Below are 18,676 nucleotides of genomic sequence, written 5' to 3'. Positions count from 1 at the left end.
AGGGGTTACTCCTGGTAGTGCTCAGGGGACCATATGGGATGCTGGGATTTGAACCTGGGTTGGCTGTGTGCAAGGCAAATGCCCTACCCGCTGTGCTATTGCTCCAGCCCCCTCTATATATCTTTTGATGATGCCCAAAACCTGGGCCAGCTGTATATTTTATTTTATTTTATTTTCACTATTATTATTATAGCTAATTAGTACTGTAGTTAAGGTAACCTGTTATAATAGTGTTTATGTTTGCAGTCTTGAGGTAGAATCAGCTACTGCAACTTACCACCACCAAAGTACCTCTTTAAAATTTCTAGAGTATACCTCTCGAATAAAAAGCAGTGTTCAGGAGACTTGGGGGGCCCAGCAAGTCTTGCCAACTAGATACCAGCTCAATGGAAAGGTCTGAGGATGCAGCATTGGTTAGGTTCTGCAGTGCTGAGGAACCATGGGGTGCCTGTGGGACACAACTCTTGGTCTGATGCATGCTAGGCATGCTAGGTACTATACCATCTCCTAGCTCCTACTGCCTCTTTTCCTTGTCCTGTAGTAGTGGAAAGTCCAGTGAAAGCAAGCTTCCTTGTCCTGTGCTTCAATTTTTTTGCGGGGTGGTGGGGGTGGTGGGTGGTCTGGCAGTGCTTAGGGTTTACTCCTGGTTCTGTGGTCAGAGATCACTCCTGGTTGTGCTCTGTGAACTGTATGTGGTGCCAGGAATCAAACCTGGGCCAGCTGTATGCAAGGCCGGTGCCCTACCTGCTATTCTACTGTTTCAACCTCTGATTTCTCATTTTGAAAGGAGTAATTCTGAAAGGACCCATGGCGACAGCACACTCTTTAATATAGGTTCTGGACACATGTCCTCCATCGGAAAGATGATTCCTTTCTATTAAAAGTTTTCTGACAGTTTTGATATTTTAAAATCATCATAATTAATCCTATTCTTTTCTGCATTTATACAGATGAAATTTTTTTTTCCACTTTGATAGATTTTAGGGCACTTCACCAGTGGTACCTGGGGGCCTGTGGACCATTTCTGGTGATACTTGGACCAGAGGTGTGGACGTGACAGTTTCAGTGCTCAGGATTCGTAGTGCTGAGAGCCAACAAGGGTATATCCTGCAGTGCTGAGTGATGGGGCACACTTGTGGTACTGGGGATTGAATGTGACCTCATGTGTGCTAGGCATTCACTTCAGTCCTTTGAGCTACATCCCTAGCCCCTTCTGTGAATTATTTCATGCATTGTGTAACAATATTTTAATCAATAAGGGACCATAATGATGGTCCCAATAATCTGTGCCACAGTATAGGTACGTAGTACACTATACCATCTGGGTTTGTGTAATTATACACAAAGACATCTACACAATAAGAAATCACCTAAAGACAGTCTTCAGAGGTGCCAGTAGGAAAAACATCAAGTAAGGCACTTGCCTTGCACGGGGCATATCCAGGCTCAATCCCTTGCATCACACAGTGTTCCCTGAGTACTGCCAGAAGTGATCCCTGAGTTCAGAGCTGGAATAAGCCCTGTGCACCAGCAAGTGTGGACCAAATACAAATAGTCTTCAGAAAGTATCCATAGCACTAAATGAGAGATAAGTAACTGTACTGATTTTCTGCTGTTAAACCATCCTTGCATTGGGTCTGGAGCTATAGGTTTACTTTCTAAGTGTGAGGCACTTGCCTTGCATGTGTGAGAACCAGAGTTCTATCCCTGGAGTCAAAGGAAAAAAACAACAATAACCACCTTGCATTCCTAGAGTAAACTCAACCCAAAATTTTAAAATATTTTTTTCTAAGTTGAATTTCCCTGTCTTATCATGACTATCACGCTGAAAATTCTGGGCTAAAGAGATAGTACAAAGAATAAGGAGTATGAGTGTTGTCTTCCTGGCTCGTCTCGCTTGCGCTCGGTTTGTAACTGCCAAGTAGCAAGATGTCTTCAGGAAATGCCAAAATTGGGCACCCTGCTCCCACCTTCAAAGCTACAGCTGTTATGCCAGATGGTCAATTTAAAGATATTAGCCTGTCTGATTACAAAGGAAAATACGTTGTTTTCTTCTTCTACCCTCTTGACTTCACCTTTGTGTGCCCAACGGAGATCATTGCTTTCCATGATCGGGCGGAAGAATTTAAGAAGCTCAACTGCCAAGTGATTGGTGCTTCTGTAGATTCTCACTTTTGTCATCTGGCATGGATCAATACACCCAAGAAACAAGGACTGGGACCCATGAACATTCCCTTGGTGTCGGACCCTAAGAGAACCATTGCTCAGGATTATGGTGTCTTAAAGGCTGATGAAGGCATCCTTTCAGGGGTCTTTTTATCATTGGTGATAAGGGTATCCTTTGCCAGATCACTGTAAATGATCTCCCTGTTGGCCGCTCTGTGGATGAGACTCTGAAATTGGTTCAGGCCTTACAATTCACTGACAAACATGGTGAAGTGTGCCCTGCTGGCTGGAAGCCTGGTAGTGATACCATCAAGCCTGATGTCCAGAAGAGCAAAGAATATTTCGCTAAGCAGAAACGAGCTCTGGGTCTTTTAAGGGCCAGGCTGCAATAAGCAGCCATAACAAATCTTTTTTTTGCTATTGTCATGCTTTAAACATGAGACCTTAGACTTGATCAGATATGGTTTGGGATTGGAACAGTTTTTCCTATAGGGGTTGGGAGGGGTCAACTTCCTTGGCAAGAATAGCCTGAGTTGTACATTGAGGGCAGGCCAGCAGATGTGTATAGTACATAACGCCTTTGACCTTTTGTAGTTCCTATTAAACTTGAACTGAGGAAAAAAAAAGAATAAGGAGTATGCCTTGCATGCAGGCAATACCCGTTTCATCAATGGTGTTCCTCACTAGCACCACAGAGTATCACCAAGTTTCCCCTTCTTAGAAAAGTGCCCCCGCCCCCCATAAGAACAAATGGAAATTCTAAAGTTCTTCCTAGGTATTTTGGAAGAGCTTAAAAAAATTCTCTTATCTTACATGATGTTTGTTTTTATTACATTATTTTTACAAAGTTAATTTTCTTTAGGATTAAAAAACATGGATCTTGGAACTAGAGAGGTAGTACAGTGAGTAAGGTTCTTCCTTTGCAGATCAACTGATCTAGGTTCTATCAGTCACACCCCATAGGGTTCCCTGAGCCCTGAATGAGTGGTTCCTAAGAGGAGAGCCAAGAGTAAGCCCTGAACAGTCAAGTGTGGCCCAAAGGTAAAATAAATAAATGAATAAAAATAAAAACCTGGATCCTGGTTTTGACATTCTACTTGGCAATATAATGCTCATATATACTGAAAACTTTTTCATCTCTACGAATATATGAGTAATAAAAAGGAAGGAGGTGAGACAAACCAACTAAAGATTCAAATTTGTTTTCTTTATAAATATAACCAGGAATACTTATGAATAAACCATGTTAGGAATTTACTTTGAAATAATACTGGGTAGGGGATAAAGTAAGACTTATCTGAAATAAGGGCTGGAGCGATAGCACAGCGGGTAGGGCGTTTGCCTTACAAGCGGCCAACATGGCCGACCCGAGTTCGATTCCTCCGCCCCTCTCGGAGAGCCCGGCAAGCTACCGAGAGTATTCGATATGCCAGACACAGTAACAACAAAGTCTCCAATGGAGACGTTACTGGGCCCGCTCGAGCAAATCGACGATCAACGGGAGGGCCTTTACCTTTACCTTTTATCTGAAATAAAGATTAGCCTGACTTAGTAAGTGTTGGACAAAGGGATGGGCACATTTTGGGGATAGAGATTTAGCCTATTTTTGTAGTTGATGTACATTATTTTCATAATTCAAAAGATAAAATGCTAAAGAGAACATAGTTATTGGTAAGTTCTAAAGATTAAAAAAAAAGATTTTTTTTTGTGAAACAGTACAGTAGAAACAGGTCGGTACTATGACAATGATGGAAATAATCACTCTGGATAAGAACTGCATGCTGAAAGTAGGTAAAGGAATTCTCAGTACCTGTATTGCAAATGATATGTTCAAAAGGGAGGGAGGAAGGGAGACAGGGAGGAAGGGAAGAAGGGAGGAAGGGAGGAAGAGAGGAAAGGAGGGGAAAGAGAGAGGGAGGGCGCGCACGTGCGCGCACGAGAGAGAGAGAGAGAGAGAGAGAGAGAGAGAGAGAGAGAGAGAGAAAGAGCACCTGCCATAGACACAGAGGTGGGGACTGGGGAGGGTGGCAAGAGAGAAACTGGGGACATACAGTGGGAAATGTACACTGGTGGAAGGACGGGTATTGGAACATTGTATGACTGAAACCCAACCATGAACACCTTTATAACTGTGTATCTCACAGTGATTCAATAAAAATAGATAAAATAATAATTTTATTGTTTAAAAAAGAAACAAGTTGGAGGGTGGGAGAGAGTGAGGGATTAAGGCTCTTGCCTTGCATGAAGCTGATTCCATCTTTACCTCAGTACCATAAGGTCCCTGAAGCACTCTGGGTGAGGAACCCCAATACAGAGCTCCTAAGTACCACTGTGTATAGTCACAAAACGCAAAATTAAAAAAGAAAATAAAACCAACAGGTAAACAGGTTGAGATTAAGTCATCTCCATCAAAAGTGGTCTCCTACCCTTAAATATCCGTGTTCCAAACAAAGCTTTGCAATAGTAAGTACTAAATATACATTTGCTGGGCCAGAGCAATAGTACAGGGGGTACAGTGCTTGCCTTGCATGTGGCTGACCCAGTTTCGATCCCTGTCATCGCAAATGGTCCCCCGAGCACCGTCAGGAGTGATCCCTTACTGCAGAGCCACGAGTAACCCCTGAGCATTGCCAGGTGTGGCCCAAAAATGGGGGAAAAATTACATTTGATAAATCTAAACTGTCAAAACTTTCAGCAAAAACAAATATTGTCATCATTTCAGAAATGGAATCCATAATTTTAATGTAAGTAATTACCATCATGGTGAAGAGATGGTTCCGCCGGATTTGCCGGTCAGGAAAGAAGACGGCAGCCCCATTGAGAAGGGTGTTCCTGACTTCTTGTTTTAATATTTCCATGGGCACAGAATCTTCATTCACTCTATCCACCACTGATTAAAAGGAACAATGAATTAAGCTTTAATATATTTCATTTGTTACTTACTATATAAATACACAGGCTGGAGTGATAGCACAACAGGTAGGCCGTTTGCCTTGAACGACCCAGGTTCGACTTCTCTGTCCCTCTTGGAGAGCCTGGCAAGCTACTGAGAGTATCCCGCCCGCACTGCAGAGCCTAGCAAGTTCCCTGTGGTGTCTTCAATATGCCAAAAACAGTAAAAACAAGCCTCACAATGGAGATGTCACTGGTGCTCGCTCGAGCAAATCGATGAACACAGTGACAGTGACATAAATACATATTTTAACAAGTCTATAAACTCTTCATTTGTATTTAATACCACAGCAAAGAAATACTTCTGTATAAGTAATCCAAGAAAAATGCTTGTTTCCATTTAATGAAAAAAAAAAAAACATATAAAGGCTATATATACTGGGTTGTTTTGGGGGGATGGTGGTGCTCAGGATTTTACTCGTGGCTGTGAATCACTACTAAGGGGCTTGGGAGACCTTATGAGGTGCCGGGAATCAAACCCAGGTCAGCTGCAAGCAAGGCAAGTGCCCTGCCTGCTGTACTATTTCTCCAGCCCCTATACTAGCCCCTATACTATCTTTATTTCATTATGTTCTGTCCTTTTGAGAAACAACTTTGTAAATTTAAAAAAAAACAACTTCAGTCACATTTGTTTGGTCCTCAATTTAACATTACAATATCCACCACCACCACTCCCTCCCCGCTGCTCCCTGCTCCAATTTATCAGGCTATCTCAGTATGTTAAAGGCTGAATAGTGTAGGGATGGGGGCCAGCCAGGAGTGATCCCTGAGCAGAGTCAGAAGTAAGCTCTGAGCATAGCCTGGTGTTGCCCAATTCCCTCTCCCTGCTCCCACGGAAACAAAAAGACTGAATAATACCTAACAACTACTCTCAATGTAACAAAATTATGATCAGAAACCAGGAGGAAGTAGCTGATGGAAAAAAAAAATTCCTAAAAAATAATGATTAAGGGCTGAGGCGACAGCTGCCTCTGCAAGGTCCTCTAAGTACCACAGGGTATGTCTCCACCCACCCTGAACAAAACAACAAAATAACTCCAAGAGCATCAAAGAAAGCATTCATTTTCCAAAGAAGCCATCTTGCCAAGTGATCACTGTGCCTCTGCCCCCTCTACTTCACTAAGACTACTAACACAGGGAGATACTAAGGGAAAAACATCCAACCCCTACCATCACATAAGTGCGAGAAGAGCTCCTTGGCGGCCTCTATCTGTCCAGGGTTCTGTTTTGCAGTTTTCTTTGTCCCCTGAGAGGCAGCTGGAGTCTCTCCCTGCAGCACGGAGAAGCAGCTCTGAAGAAGCTGCAGAAGCAGGGTTTGGGCACAAATGCATTCTTCCCTTGAACTACAGAAAGACAAAGGACATCAGAGAGCAAAAAATACAAGTTGCTTTTAACCTCCAAAAACAAACAACTGTCTACAAAAAACTGTCCCCTGTTGGCTGGCTTGGTAAAAAGAATGCCAACAGAGAGAAAGGATGGTGGAATGAAAGCACATTTGTATAAGGCAGAGTCTGGATACATGAACCCTGCTTGACTCTGCCTTCTGTGGACAAGGAAATGTAACTCTGAACCTGACTCTGCATCTGTAAAACAAGGGGTATAATATTAAAATTATAATATTGACCTGATTATCTCACAAGATTGTTATAATAGTTAAAAGAAAATAGTAGTGAAAGCACTGCCAAAATATTTTATAGAAATGAGCTATTTTCAATAAACAAATCTTCAAATCAAAACATATTAACTGATGAAAAGTTTTTTAAAATTTTTTAAAAAATCACCCATTTAGAATAGCAAAATTAGTATCTTCAGTTTTGTTTATATGATTAGCACCTTATAATAAATTCTGACCTACTTTTGCTTTAACTTATTGTAAAAATTCCAGAAGATCTGCAAATCAAGACCCGCGAAGTCCAGAAAAGATCTATATTTTAAGCCACTTTCCTTCTGCTGCACCTAAAAAATTATAAAGACCAGAAAACAAAAAATTGAAAAAGGCATTTAGAGAAAATTGATTGTAATGGGTCATTTACTTCTCATTGTTAATGAATAAGGTGGTTCCACAGGGTAAAATTCCATACAGCTCAGCTTACTCTTTTTTTTGGGTCACACCCGGCAATGCACAGGGATTACTCCTGGCTCTGCACTCAGGAATTACTCCTGGCGGTGCTCAGGGACCATATGGGATGCTGGGAATTGAACTTGGGTCGGTCGCGTGCAAGGCAAACGCCCAACCCACTGTGCTCCAGCCCCCACTGAGCTTACTTTTAACAATTAAAAAAAGTCTGTAAACAACTTTGGTGTGAAACATTCTAAGATATGTGGATTTATATAAACATATATGCATAATGCATCTATGAAGGCTCTCTGACTCACAAACACCACAGGAACACAAGGGAGATTTGCTGGGTGATCATTACTGTCTAGGACTATATTACAGGATGTTTTGACCCTTCCCTGTCTGTGGGCTGGAATACCAATTAGACTTATGACTCATGCTACACCTGAGCAGGTAGGACTTAAAGAAGACATAAACCCCATAAACATGCTTTACTCCCTCAGTCTATCACTAGTAAATCATAGCTGGGATTGATATATCTTTAAGATCTACCTATAGGGGGGCTGGAGCGATAATACCGCAGGTAGGGCATTTGCTTTGTGCACGGCTGACCTGGGTTTGATTCTCAGCATCCCATATGGTTCCCCGAGCACTGCCAGGAGTGATTCCTGAGTGCAAAGCCAGGAGTGACCCTGAACATCGCCGGGTGTGACCCAAAAAGCCAAAAAAAAAAAAGATCTATCTATAGGTCTTCCCAGAACCCTCTCAACGATGACCCTATGCCACTTAGTTTTGCTACCAATTCCCAACATCTCATTCCCTTTGGCTTTCTAGTGTCGTCACAGCAGCATGAATAGCTGCTGTATTCATACTGCATGGTGTTAGCAGGATTAGGTTTCACGATTCATGTTCATCACCCTTTTTTCCCAAACAAACAAGGTCTAACAACCGAGGAAACACTACCAGGTCATGCGCGAGCTGCTGGATGAACTGAAGGGTCCTGAGGAGCAGAGTGGCTCCACAGACCCTCTCCTCTGAGTCCTTTTTGCAGTGGGCACAGACCACGCTCTGCTCGGCTTCAGCTCTTATAGGTCGGAGATATCCACTGATGCTCAAGCCTTGAACTCCCAAACGCTCTGCTGACTCTTCGCGGGTGCAGAGGAACTTCACCATCAAATACTAGGAAGGACAAGAGAGATTTGAAGAGAAGGACTCAGCCTTGGACACTGAGAGAAAAGGAAATAACACCTTTCTGAGAAGGCCCCCTAAGATATTAATAATTTATTTAGCACAGCTATGCCTAGGATGGGAAAACAAAATAAAGTCTGGCACCTACAAGGGTAAACATAATACAAGTGTAAACAGACACCAGCATAACTCCCCCTTCAAGGCAAAGAACAAGGTAAGATGAGATAAGGTAGGTTTGCTCTGTGCTACATATCTGTCATCCTGAAACAGAAATCAGGTATGTGATGAAATCAAGTCAACACATTAAGGAATCATCTCACAGACTCCTGCTGATCCTGCCAGAAGATCAAAACACAATCTTTTCTGTTCAAAGGTAAATTTCTATAAAAACTACATGCTTCTTTGGGTGAAAGCGCCATTGGCAAGGGCCTTTTAGAATCCACTACTCTGATCATCTATTACGGATTAAGTCCTGAAAATAACTCTTCTCTTACTTAAACTTCTACTGGGAATGGATGAAGAGACAGCTCAATGGGTTGAGTGCATGCTTTTCACAAGGGAGGCTCAGTTTCAATCCTCAGCACTGCCCAGTCTTCTCAGCACCACCAGAAGCAACCTCCAAGTACAAAACCAGGAGTGGCCTTGTGCTGAGCATCGCCAGGTGTGACACAAAAGCAAAACAAAATAAGGCCTGTAAGATTAATACTGGAGGTTAAAAAATGTAAGTAGTCCGATAATCAGCTTTTTTCCTAATTGCCTCTTTTGCAATTGTATCTTTTATTTATTATTCTTTCTGCCATTCTCCATACACCACAGCCTGACTGAAAATGGCCTGATCTGCTTTCCTCACTAGGTAACAGACCACCTTTCTTGGGAAACCTTCACTACAGATAAATTCCACTAGAGGCATAGCTAGTATTCTTGCTTTGGGCTCCAACAGTCCCAGTATACCCCTTTTTTCAGAACACATCGCAGTGTCTTATATATCTGTCTCTTCCACTAGACCATGAGCTCCTTGAGTAACATAATCATAACTGATGTACCAATAACCACTGGCAACAATAATGACTAAGAAAACAGAAGTTAAAGAAGGGACTGGGCAAATACATGAAGGCTACACCTCATTAATGCTTACTTTGGCAATTCTGCATTGTTGCAACTTGACATCTGCTTCATCCCACTCTTCTTCCAGCTCAAACCATCCAATAGGGTCATTTTCTTCAAGGTCATCAGGTGAGCAACCAATCCTGTAAACCAAAGATAACCACAAAATATTTTTCTATTTCTAAATTTTTCAAGGGCCTATCCTTCATTCTTTAATGAATAAAGAATTATCCCGGTGGTATTTAACAGTGTATATGGCCAGTCAATTAACTATGATTGGGTATGGCACTTAGTTCCCCTATAAAATACATGAGGTAGTTTGTGATCATTTCCTCCCCTTTTCTCAGTCTCTTCATCTATAAATGGAAACTATAATAGTCCCAAATATAATCTGTGAACTACGGAAAAAGTTTGCTTCTCTAGATAACTGGCTTAAGTGAACATTGAGACACAAAGTCAAGGAACCTTAGCTGCACAACATAGGAGTGTGCTTCTGAAAAGGGAGAAGCAGGTTTATTTTTTTCCTCCTAGGTCTGGTCCCTAAGTTTGGACCACTTGGAAACAACTGAAGGAAAAAACTGGAATTGTTCAGATCCTGGAGCTCCAAAACAGGAAAAATTCAGTCTTCACAGATCTCATTATTCTTTTGGCTTTAAGAAGTCCTTCCAGAAAAGCAATTTATCTTGTTAAAGAAGTACAACTGTGGGTTGGAGAAGTAGTTTAAAGAGTTTAGTATAAAAGCAAGAGGTTGGGGCTCAAGAGTACAGCGGGTAGGGCGTTTGCCTTGCAGGCGGGTGACCTGGGTTCAATTCCCAGCATCCCATATGGTCCCCCGAGCACTGCCAGGAGTGATTCCTGAGTGCAGAGCCAGGAGTGACTCCTGTGAATCGCCGGGTGTGACCCAAAAAGCAAAAAACAAAACAAACAAAAAAAAACCAACCAAAAACGAAGGTTCAGGTTCAATTCCTGCTACCACATGGCACCTCCAGGAATAACCTCAGAGTAGTGCTGAACATTAACTGGTATGGTCCAAACCTGCCCCTCTCAAAAAAAAATAAACACAACTGTGTGCCACTTATTTTTCTTTCTGGTACTTGAGTTGTTCTTCCTTTTTAGAAATTAAATAAGAAAAAGGCAATCTTTCAAGAAGCAGGCCTAAAAGTTTACACTGCTATGTTTATAATACAGCCAACAAAAACTGAAAATAAACAAGTATTCTGTATGGATAAGAAAAGCAACCATAGAAATTAAGGGAAGAAGAGAAAAAAGAAAAAGAACCCAGAGTAAGTTTAGGACTGAGGAACAAGAGTTTCTTCTTAGCCTAAGCTTTTCTTAGAATAAACTGATCATGATACAATTTACAGAAAGTTCAATGGGACAGGTACCATTCAGTCTTAGTTCAAAACCATGCTGAGTTTCATCAACATTGTTTCAGGAGCCAGAGAGACATTATGAGGGTTAAGGCACTCATCTTACATGAAGTGACCCTTGTTGGAATCTCTGGCACTGCAGAGGGTTGTCTGAGTACTGCCAGGAGTAAGCCCTGAGCACCGCCAGGTGTGGCCCAGAAACATAATAAAACAAAAATATCATGTGTTTGAAGATTTTTAAATTGATTCTGGAAATCAATGAAGAAATTTTTGAGAAAGAACTGCAAGGGTATTAGAGAACAAGAAAAATAAGTTCATTCAGGACATTACATGGCAGGCAAAGTGCTCAGAGAGTTAAACATTAGGTTTCTTATGTATGCACAGCAATAAAACAGCTGGCCCTGGAGCCTACTGTCTGACCAAAGTCTGACCAGAGCAATAACTAAAAAAACAAAAAAAGGAGGCAAGATGGACAAGAACACTTTAACATTTTGATTTCCAAATTGGAAAGGATCTCATAATATTAAAGTCAATCAAGTAAGGATTTCAGAATAGTACAAACTGAAACAGGAACTAAAATCAAGAGAGAAGTGAATAAGCCTGCAAAGTGAATAAACTTGCACTGAGGTTGAACAAACAAAAACTCATCCTATGTGAAATGTGAAAAATCTTGTTTAAAATCAGGCTTAGGGAAAAAAAAAGATCTATTTTATTTTGGGGGTTTTTGTTGGGGCCACATCCACAGATCATTCCTTGGAGGTTCTCAGGTAATCAAACCAGAATAAGCTATCTTCATAGCAAGTGAAAAAGCCTATTTTAATATGTTTCAAGAGTGGGACATTGCTGCTGAAAACCAAGTGTAAAGTCTAGTTAAACTTAAAAAAATTTAAAAATAAAAAAAAAAAAAGAGGGGGGGGGACCAAGAGTGAGAGGGGGACCCAGAGTGAGAGTACAGCAGGTAAGGCATTTGCCAACCAGGGCTCGATACCTGGCATCCCACATGGTCCCCCGAGCCTGCCAGGAGTGATCAATAAATGCAAAAGAGCCAGGAGTATGCCCTGCTGGGTGTGGTCCCAAAACAAAAACAAACATAAAAAGGGAGCCAGAGATAGTACAGTAGGTAAAGTGCTTGCAGGTGGCCAACCAGAGTTCAATCCCCAACACCTTATAAGGTTGCCTGAGCACCACCAGGAGTAATACCTTTATTTTTTTTTTAAATATTTATTTATTTTGCTTTTTGGGTCACACCCAGCGATGCTCGGGGGTGACTTCTGGCTCTGCACTCAGGAATTACTCCTGGTGGTGCTTGGGAGACCATATGGGATGCTGGGGATTGAACCCGGGTCAGCGGCGTGAAAGGCAAACACCCTCCCCCTATACTATAGCTCCAGCCCCCAGGAGTGATCCTTGAGCGCAGACCAGGAGTAAGGTCTGAGCACTGCCAGATGTGGCTCAAAATCTTAAAAAAAAAAATTAAAAGTATCTTTTAAAAAGGCAGATAATAAGAAACACAAGGTAATAGCAAATGCCCAAAAGCTACAAAAATGAAGAACATAAGAACTGGTCTTGAACAGAAAGCATGCCAAGGGATGGGGGAATAGGGTGAGGAGAGAATACTCTGACAATGGTGGAGAGAAATGGTCCCTCTGGAGGAGGAGGTAGTGCTGGAAGACAACAGTTATGCATGAAACCATATCTGTAACAGTATTTTATACCACAGTTCCTAGAAGAAAAGGGGGGGAATAGGTTCCTACCACAGAAGCAAGCTAAGAGATGGGAGGAAAACTGGGGATATTGGTGGAGGGAAATGGACACTGGTGAAGGGATTGGTGCTAGAACATTGTATGCCTGAAACTCAATCATGAATAAGTTTGTATTTCACTGTGCCTCAATAAAAATAAATTTTTATTTTGGTTAAAAAAAAAAAAGGCATACGAGCACACTTCATGTAATGCTTCTTAGTTTTATTCTACTTACACTGTTTTCAAAATATTTTTAAAATTAATTTTGGTGGGGAACAAATGCAGTGGTGCTGAGATTACTGGCTTAGTGTTTAGAGCCACTCTGGCAGTGCCTAGATCATGCATGGCTGGGGAACAAATGTGGATCTCCTAACATGCAAAGCATACAGTCCAATACTGAGAGTTAGCACCTAGCGGTGCTCAAGGGGCCACTCTAGCTCTTTTTATACAAATACTTAAATTTATATGGAGAGAGAGTCAAAGGGCTGAGTGCATGATTATCTTGCAGGCGGTCTAGGGTTCAATCCCTGGGCACTGCATGATTCCCTGAGCATCACTATGAGGGACCCCTAAGCACAAAGACTTGAGCACAGCTGGACAAGACCAAACACACAAGATCCCACACTACCCTCCCCCCCCCCCAAAAAAACCCCCACAACTACACAGGGGGGCAGGAGTTAAGAGATAGTTCAGAGTACTGATACACATGCTCTGCATGCAGCAGGGCTGAGTTTAATGCTCCAGTTCCCAGCACCACATGGTCCCAAGCACCTATCTATGGCAGGGAGTAAATGGGCAGGAAGATTGGGGCAAGAGTAAATTTACCAGTTACTATGTAAGACTGAAGACCGAAGGCTTCCCACAATGCAAAGCATCTATCGATCTCTTTGGGTGGTGGTACTGGAGATTAAACCTAGGGACTCAGATGTCCAAGGCTGCTTTGTGCCTGAGCTACATCCCTGGCCCAATTCCCAGTCATTAGTTTCAGTTCTCTCGAGCAGTTCTCGGGAACTTGGGGTCCAGTCCTGGTAATATTTGGCCAGCCAGGCTGGGAGTTCAATGCTCAGGCCTGAAGATGTGGAGCTGCTTTGACTCTGCAGTGTCACAGACCATAGGGTCACCTGATGGTGCTTAGGAGTATTTGCTTTTTTTTTTTCCAGCGCTGGGGAAAAACTTATATCTCATGCATACAAGGTATGAGTTTTGCTGCTGAGCTATCTCCCCGGCCCCTACCCAGGCAGTTTAAAGACGTGTGTACCTGGTCACAGAAGGGACTGAGAAAGAGTTTATGAAAAAATTCTTATAAACAAAAAGGGCTGGAAAGACAGTACAGGGATTTAAGCACTTGCTGTGCAACCCACTGGCCCAGTGTGAATCCCCAGCATCACACATGGTTCTTGAGCATTGCCAGGAGTCACCCCTGAACACAGAGCCAGGAATAGCCCCTGACCACAACTCTATGGGGCCTACATACCTCCATAACTATCCCCCCAAAACACATCTTCATATGTACTGCTAAAAAGTACAGTAGTATATAAAAAAAGGTGTTTATAAGGACAGGGTTAGTTGTACTTTTTCTATAAAGATACAACTATTTTGCCAGTAAGAGGATTTATATAATTTTACTAACTATATTTTTATTGTTCCTTACCTCCTTTTTACAAATTGCCTGAACTCCTGAAGCTTCCATTTGTCATATTTTTCAAACCTTTTGAAATGTTCTTCTGCATGAAATTTATCAGAAGATGAATTATAAGCAAACACCAATCCACACTGGGCACCAATGCCCCCACGTCGAACCTTAAAAAAGAGATCCAGATAAAGTACATCAAAGGATCTAAGGATCACAACTTTTGTGGCAACAGTATTTCCAAATTTTGCTAAATTCAAATAGCTTAAAGCTTCTCAAAAAATGATTTCTTACTTTTCTTAATCCTTATATTCACACCATTCGTAGACTTTATTTGTTCATCTCTGTGCCCCTGGCCTGTTACAGGTCTCAGAAAGCAAACAACCACTAAATGACAAATGACAAAATAGAGCTGGGGGACTGGAGCGATAATATAGTGGATAGGGTGCTTGCCTGGCATGCAGCCAACCCAGATTGATCCTCCAGAATGACTTGTAGTACCCCAATCCCTGCCAGAAGTGATTCCTAAGCACAGGACCAGGAGTAAGCCTCTAATTCTATAGGGTCCAAAAAATTTAAAAAATAAAAAAGACTTGGACTTCTAAAAAGCAATCCTATTTTGTTTGTTTGGAGTTTGAGCTATACACAGCAGTGCTTCGGGTTTACTCCTGGTTCTGTGCTCAGGGATCACTCCTGGCAGGGCTGGGTGTACCATATGTGGTACTAGGAACTGAACACCGGTTGGCCACATGCAGGGCAAGTATCCTACTTGTTGTACTATCTCTCCGACCCCCATTTTGGTTTTTGGGATTTTTTTGTTTGTTTTTTAGGTGTAGGGGGCACCATAGCCAGTATGTGGGCTACACAGTAGTGTCAGGGAGGTCAGGTGGTGCCAGGAATTGAATCTGTGGCTCTGTGTACACCAGGCACGAGCTATAGCTCTTTGAATTCTCTCTTAATCACTTAACTTCCCGTTAATCGTCGACTTGCTCGAGCGGGCGCCAGTAACATCTCCATTTGTCCCCGTCGCGTGCTAGTGTAGCCCAATGGCGTCTGTTCGCTCTAGGAACATGAAGAGCTTCAAACCGATCATTCATGATCTTGAAGAAGTCTGACCATCTGGTAGGTGGGCGGCCACGCAGTCTTTTGACATCCCGTGGAATCCAGTTGGTAACAGCCTCTAAATCTCATTACGTGACCAGCCCATCTGATTTTTGATGCCTTGGAAAACGAGACAGCGTCTCTGATTCTTGATCGTCGATGGATGTCGGAACTCCAGATTCTTTCTCTCATTTGAGTGAAACGTGATATTCCAAGCATAGCTCTTTCTATTCTTCTTTGGGAGACCTGAATAGTATTCTCAACTTGTTTGTGTAGGGCCCAGGTCTCTGAGGCATATGTTAATGCAGGAAGAACAGTGGAATCAAAGAGATGTGCCCGGAGCCGGAGGTTCTTCGTCCTCTTAGCTATTTCTTCGACATTCTTGAAGGTGTTCCAAGCCACTCTCTTCCTCCTGCGCAGCTCGAGTGCCAGGTCATTTGTCATATTGACTTCTCGACCTAGGTACACATAGCTGTTGCATTCGGAGATGGTCGTTCCATTGAGAGCGAATAGGGCATCAGAAACGAGGCTGTTTCTCATAAACATTGTCTTCGTAAGATTCAGCTGTAGTCCTACCTTTCCACACTCACGGTCAAAGTCGGCCAGCATTTGTGCCGCTTGGCTGATGTTTGGTGTTATTAAAACAATGTCATCAGCAAAGCGGAGGTGGTGTAGTTGCCGACCATCTATCTTCACTCCCATTCCTTCCTATTCTAGTCGTCGCATGATGTTCTCGAGGGTGGCACTGAAGAGTTTCGATGAAATGGTATCACCCTGCCGCACCCCTCTCTTGACATCAACGATCACTTCTTTGTAGAATGGTGAGATCCTGGTAGTGAATCCGCAATACAGCTCACGGAGGATCCTGATGTATTGGGCTTGAATGCCCTGATTGGCTAGGGCTTCAATGACCGCTTCTGTCTCAACAGAATCAAAAGCCTTCTTTAAATCAATGAACGTTAGACAGAGCGGCATCTTGAACTCCCGAGAAATCTCAATGAGCTTGGTTATCGTGTGGATATGGTCGATGGTGCTGAATCCTTTGCGGAACCCGGCTTGCTCGCATGGTTTTCCTTCATCTAGTGTTTTGCCAATCCTATTTAGGATGACTCGAGTGAACAACTTGTAGATGACAGACAATAGGCAGATCGGGCAATAGTTGCCAATGTCATGGATGTCTCCCTTCTTGAACAGTAGTACGGTCCTACTGGTTTTCCATTGGGACGGAACCTTGCATTCAGACAGGTAGCGTGTGAAGAGCCGAGCCAGTGTATTGATGAGTACTGATGGCAGGTTCTTCAGGTGTTCAGGTCTGACCTTGTCTGGGCCGGGTGCTGTTCGTTTCTTTACCAACAAAATGGCATGTCGGATTTCGGAAGGGAGAACGTTGGGAACGACATATCCATCCTGTGGAATTTGGTATGTCGGCAAGTGGACATGGCTATCGAAGAGATTTGAGTAGAAGTCATGGATAATCTTCTTCATTGCCGTTCTGGAGGATGTGATAGATCCATCAGGACATCGGAGGGCAGTCATCTTGGTCTTGTACTTGGCAAAGGACAGGTGGGCGTTACGAATACTTTTTGTTAAATTCGAAAGTATTCGAATTCTCTCTAGCAATCTAAAAAGAATTTCACTTTTTAACAATAGCAGCACTGGGGCTGGAGTATAGGGGTTAAGGTGCTTGTTTTACATGCCACTGACTCCAGTTTGATCCTCAGCACCACCCCTGAGCACTGCCAGGCGTGACCCTGGAGCACAGAGTAAGGAGTAGCCTCTGAACCCTGTGCCCCCCAAAAAGTAAACAACAAACTGTATTAATGCTTAAAGAAGGTAGCATGAGAATTACCATAATTCTGATCTGTGTAACTTGGATGGCAGAGTCAGTTCCTGTAGAAAAAATAGTACTTGCTCTGGTTTTTCCAGTCTCTGTAAGAAAACCTATAAAAAGGAAAAATAAAGTTAAGATTACTGATGCATTTGTTATGACCCTAGGAATAAGTTCAATAAAAATAAGCTATATTCTTTGAAATAAGACAGAGGGTAACTATTTTTGTTGTTGTTTCTGGGCCACACCCAGGAGTGTTCAGGGGGTTACTACTGGTTCTGCATTCAGGAATTATTCCTGGCAGTGCTGGGAGAACCATACAGGATGCTGGGGAAACCTGGATCTGCTGCATGCAAGGCAAACATCTACCTGCTGTACTATCTTTCCTGCCCCAGGGTAACTATTCTATCTGGTACTTTTGTGGAAAGTGGAAAAATCTTCCACTCTGGACAGATGTTGCCCACTAATACATCTCTAGGTAACTGACCATAAGCCAGATTCAACTTCCTTCAACTTTAGTTTTTGAAAAGGTTTAAATAAAGCTGAAAAAGTAAAAAACAAAACAAAACAAAACAAAAAACCCCTATGTGCTACCTATTCTTGGATATTTTTTAAATATCAACTTGTAACAAAGTTGCATTTGATATAAAGTCCCACTCCACCAAACCGAGTATCTCATACTAAGAGATCACAGATTTTAAAAATGTAATAAATCTACCACTTTAGCTCAACCAACAGTCCCAGAATACCTTTAAAATACCAGAACACTGAGGCAGAGAGATAGTATAGGAGGGATAGTAGCATGCAGCTGCACTGGTTATGACCTTGGTTCAAATCACTGGCACAACATGATTCCTTGACCAATGCTAGGGGTCATTCCTGAGCACAGGAAAGGAGCAATCACTGACCACTGCTGGGTGTGGCTCAATAACCCTCATTCCCTAAAAAGAAAATGAAATACTAGACCAGGAATGGGGATGTGGTTGAAGTGATAGAGTACATGTTGTCTATATGTGAGATCCACATTCAATCCTGGCACCAGTGGATGTGGCCTAAGTGACAGCTGGGTACAGCCCCATGAACAGAAGTGACAAAAAATAAATATCATTTTCAAAGAACTCCTACTGCGGGGCTGGAGCGATAGTATAGTGGGCAGGGCATTTGCCTTGCACAAAGCTGACCAGGGTTCAATTCTCAGCATCCCATATGGTCCCTCAAGCAACACCAGGAGTAACTCTTGAGCACAGAGCCAGGAGTAACCCCTGAGCATCACTGGGTGTGACCCAAAAAGCAAATTAACTCCTACTCTGACATGGTGTAGAAAGCAAATCACTCTTCCAAAAGCAATAGTCTGCCTGTGAAGATTATCCCCTGTCCTACCTATCTCCTAGGTTCATTTTTCCAGTGGAGTAAGACTAAAATTTAAACTGAGTTGTAAGAACGGAAATGGCAGGTGGTAAAGGGAGACCAGAATAAACTGAATTGCTTCCAGGCAACCATTCACAACAAAATAATAAATCTACAACAACAAATAGA

At 42.5% G+C, this 18,676-nt stretch overlaps 1 protein-coding gene and 1 pseudogene across 1 annotated transcript in view; one reads left to right on the top strand and one right to left on the bottom strand.

Annotated features, from left to right (window-relative positions):
• ZZEF1 (zinc finger ZZ-type and EF-hand domain containing 1) overlaps nucleotides 1-18,676 on the bottom strand; it is a 144,281-nt gene that overhangs the window by 76,312 nt on the left and 49,293 nt on the right. Inside the window, exons 10-16 of the mRNA XM_056127447.1 lie at nucleotides 17,162-17,253; nucleotides 14,233-14,381; nucleotides 9,501-9,612; nucleotides 8,141-8,356; nucleotides 6,974-7,074; nucleotides 6,289-6,461; nucleotides 4,923-5,056 (exon numbers count right to left, since the gene is read on the bottom strand). Coding sequence (XP_055983422.1) covers nucleotides 4,923-5,056; nucleotides 6,289-6,461; nucleotides 6,974-7,074; nucleotides 8,141-8,356; nucleotides 9,501-9,612; nucleotides 14,233-14,381; nucleotides 17,162-17,253 — 977 coding nt within the window. The remainder of the gene's footprint in view (nucleotides 1-4,922; nucleotides 5,057-6,288; nucleotides 6,462-6,973; nucleotides 7,075-8,140; nucleotides 8,357-9,500; nucleotides 9,613-14,232; nucleotides 14,382-17,161; nucleotides 17,254-18,676) is intronic.
• Nucleotides 1,881-2,783, top strand: LOC130035630 (peroxiredoxin-1-like; annotated as a pseudogene).

This window comes from Sorex fumeus, unplaced genomic scaffold (assembly GCF_029834395.1).
Source record: "Sorex fumeus unplaced genomic scaffold, SorFum_2.1 ptg000063l, whole genome shotgun sequence".
In the NCBI taxonomy this organism is placed as follows: Eukaryota; Metazoa; Chordata; class Mammalia; order Eulipotyphla; family Soricidae; genus Sorex; species Sorex fumeus.
The sequence above is the reverse complement of the archived record's forward strand: the minus strand, read 5'-3'. Positions and strand labels throughout refer to the sequence as shown.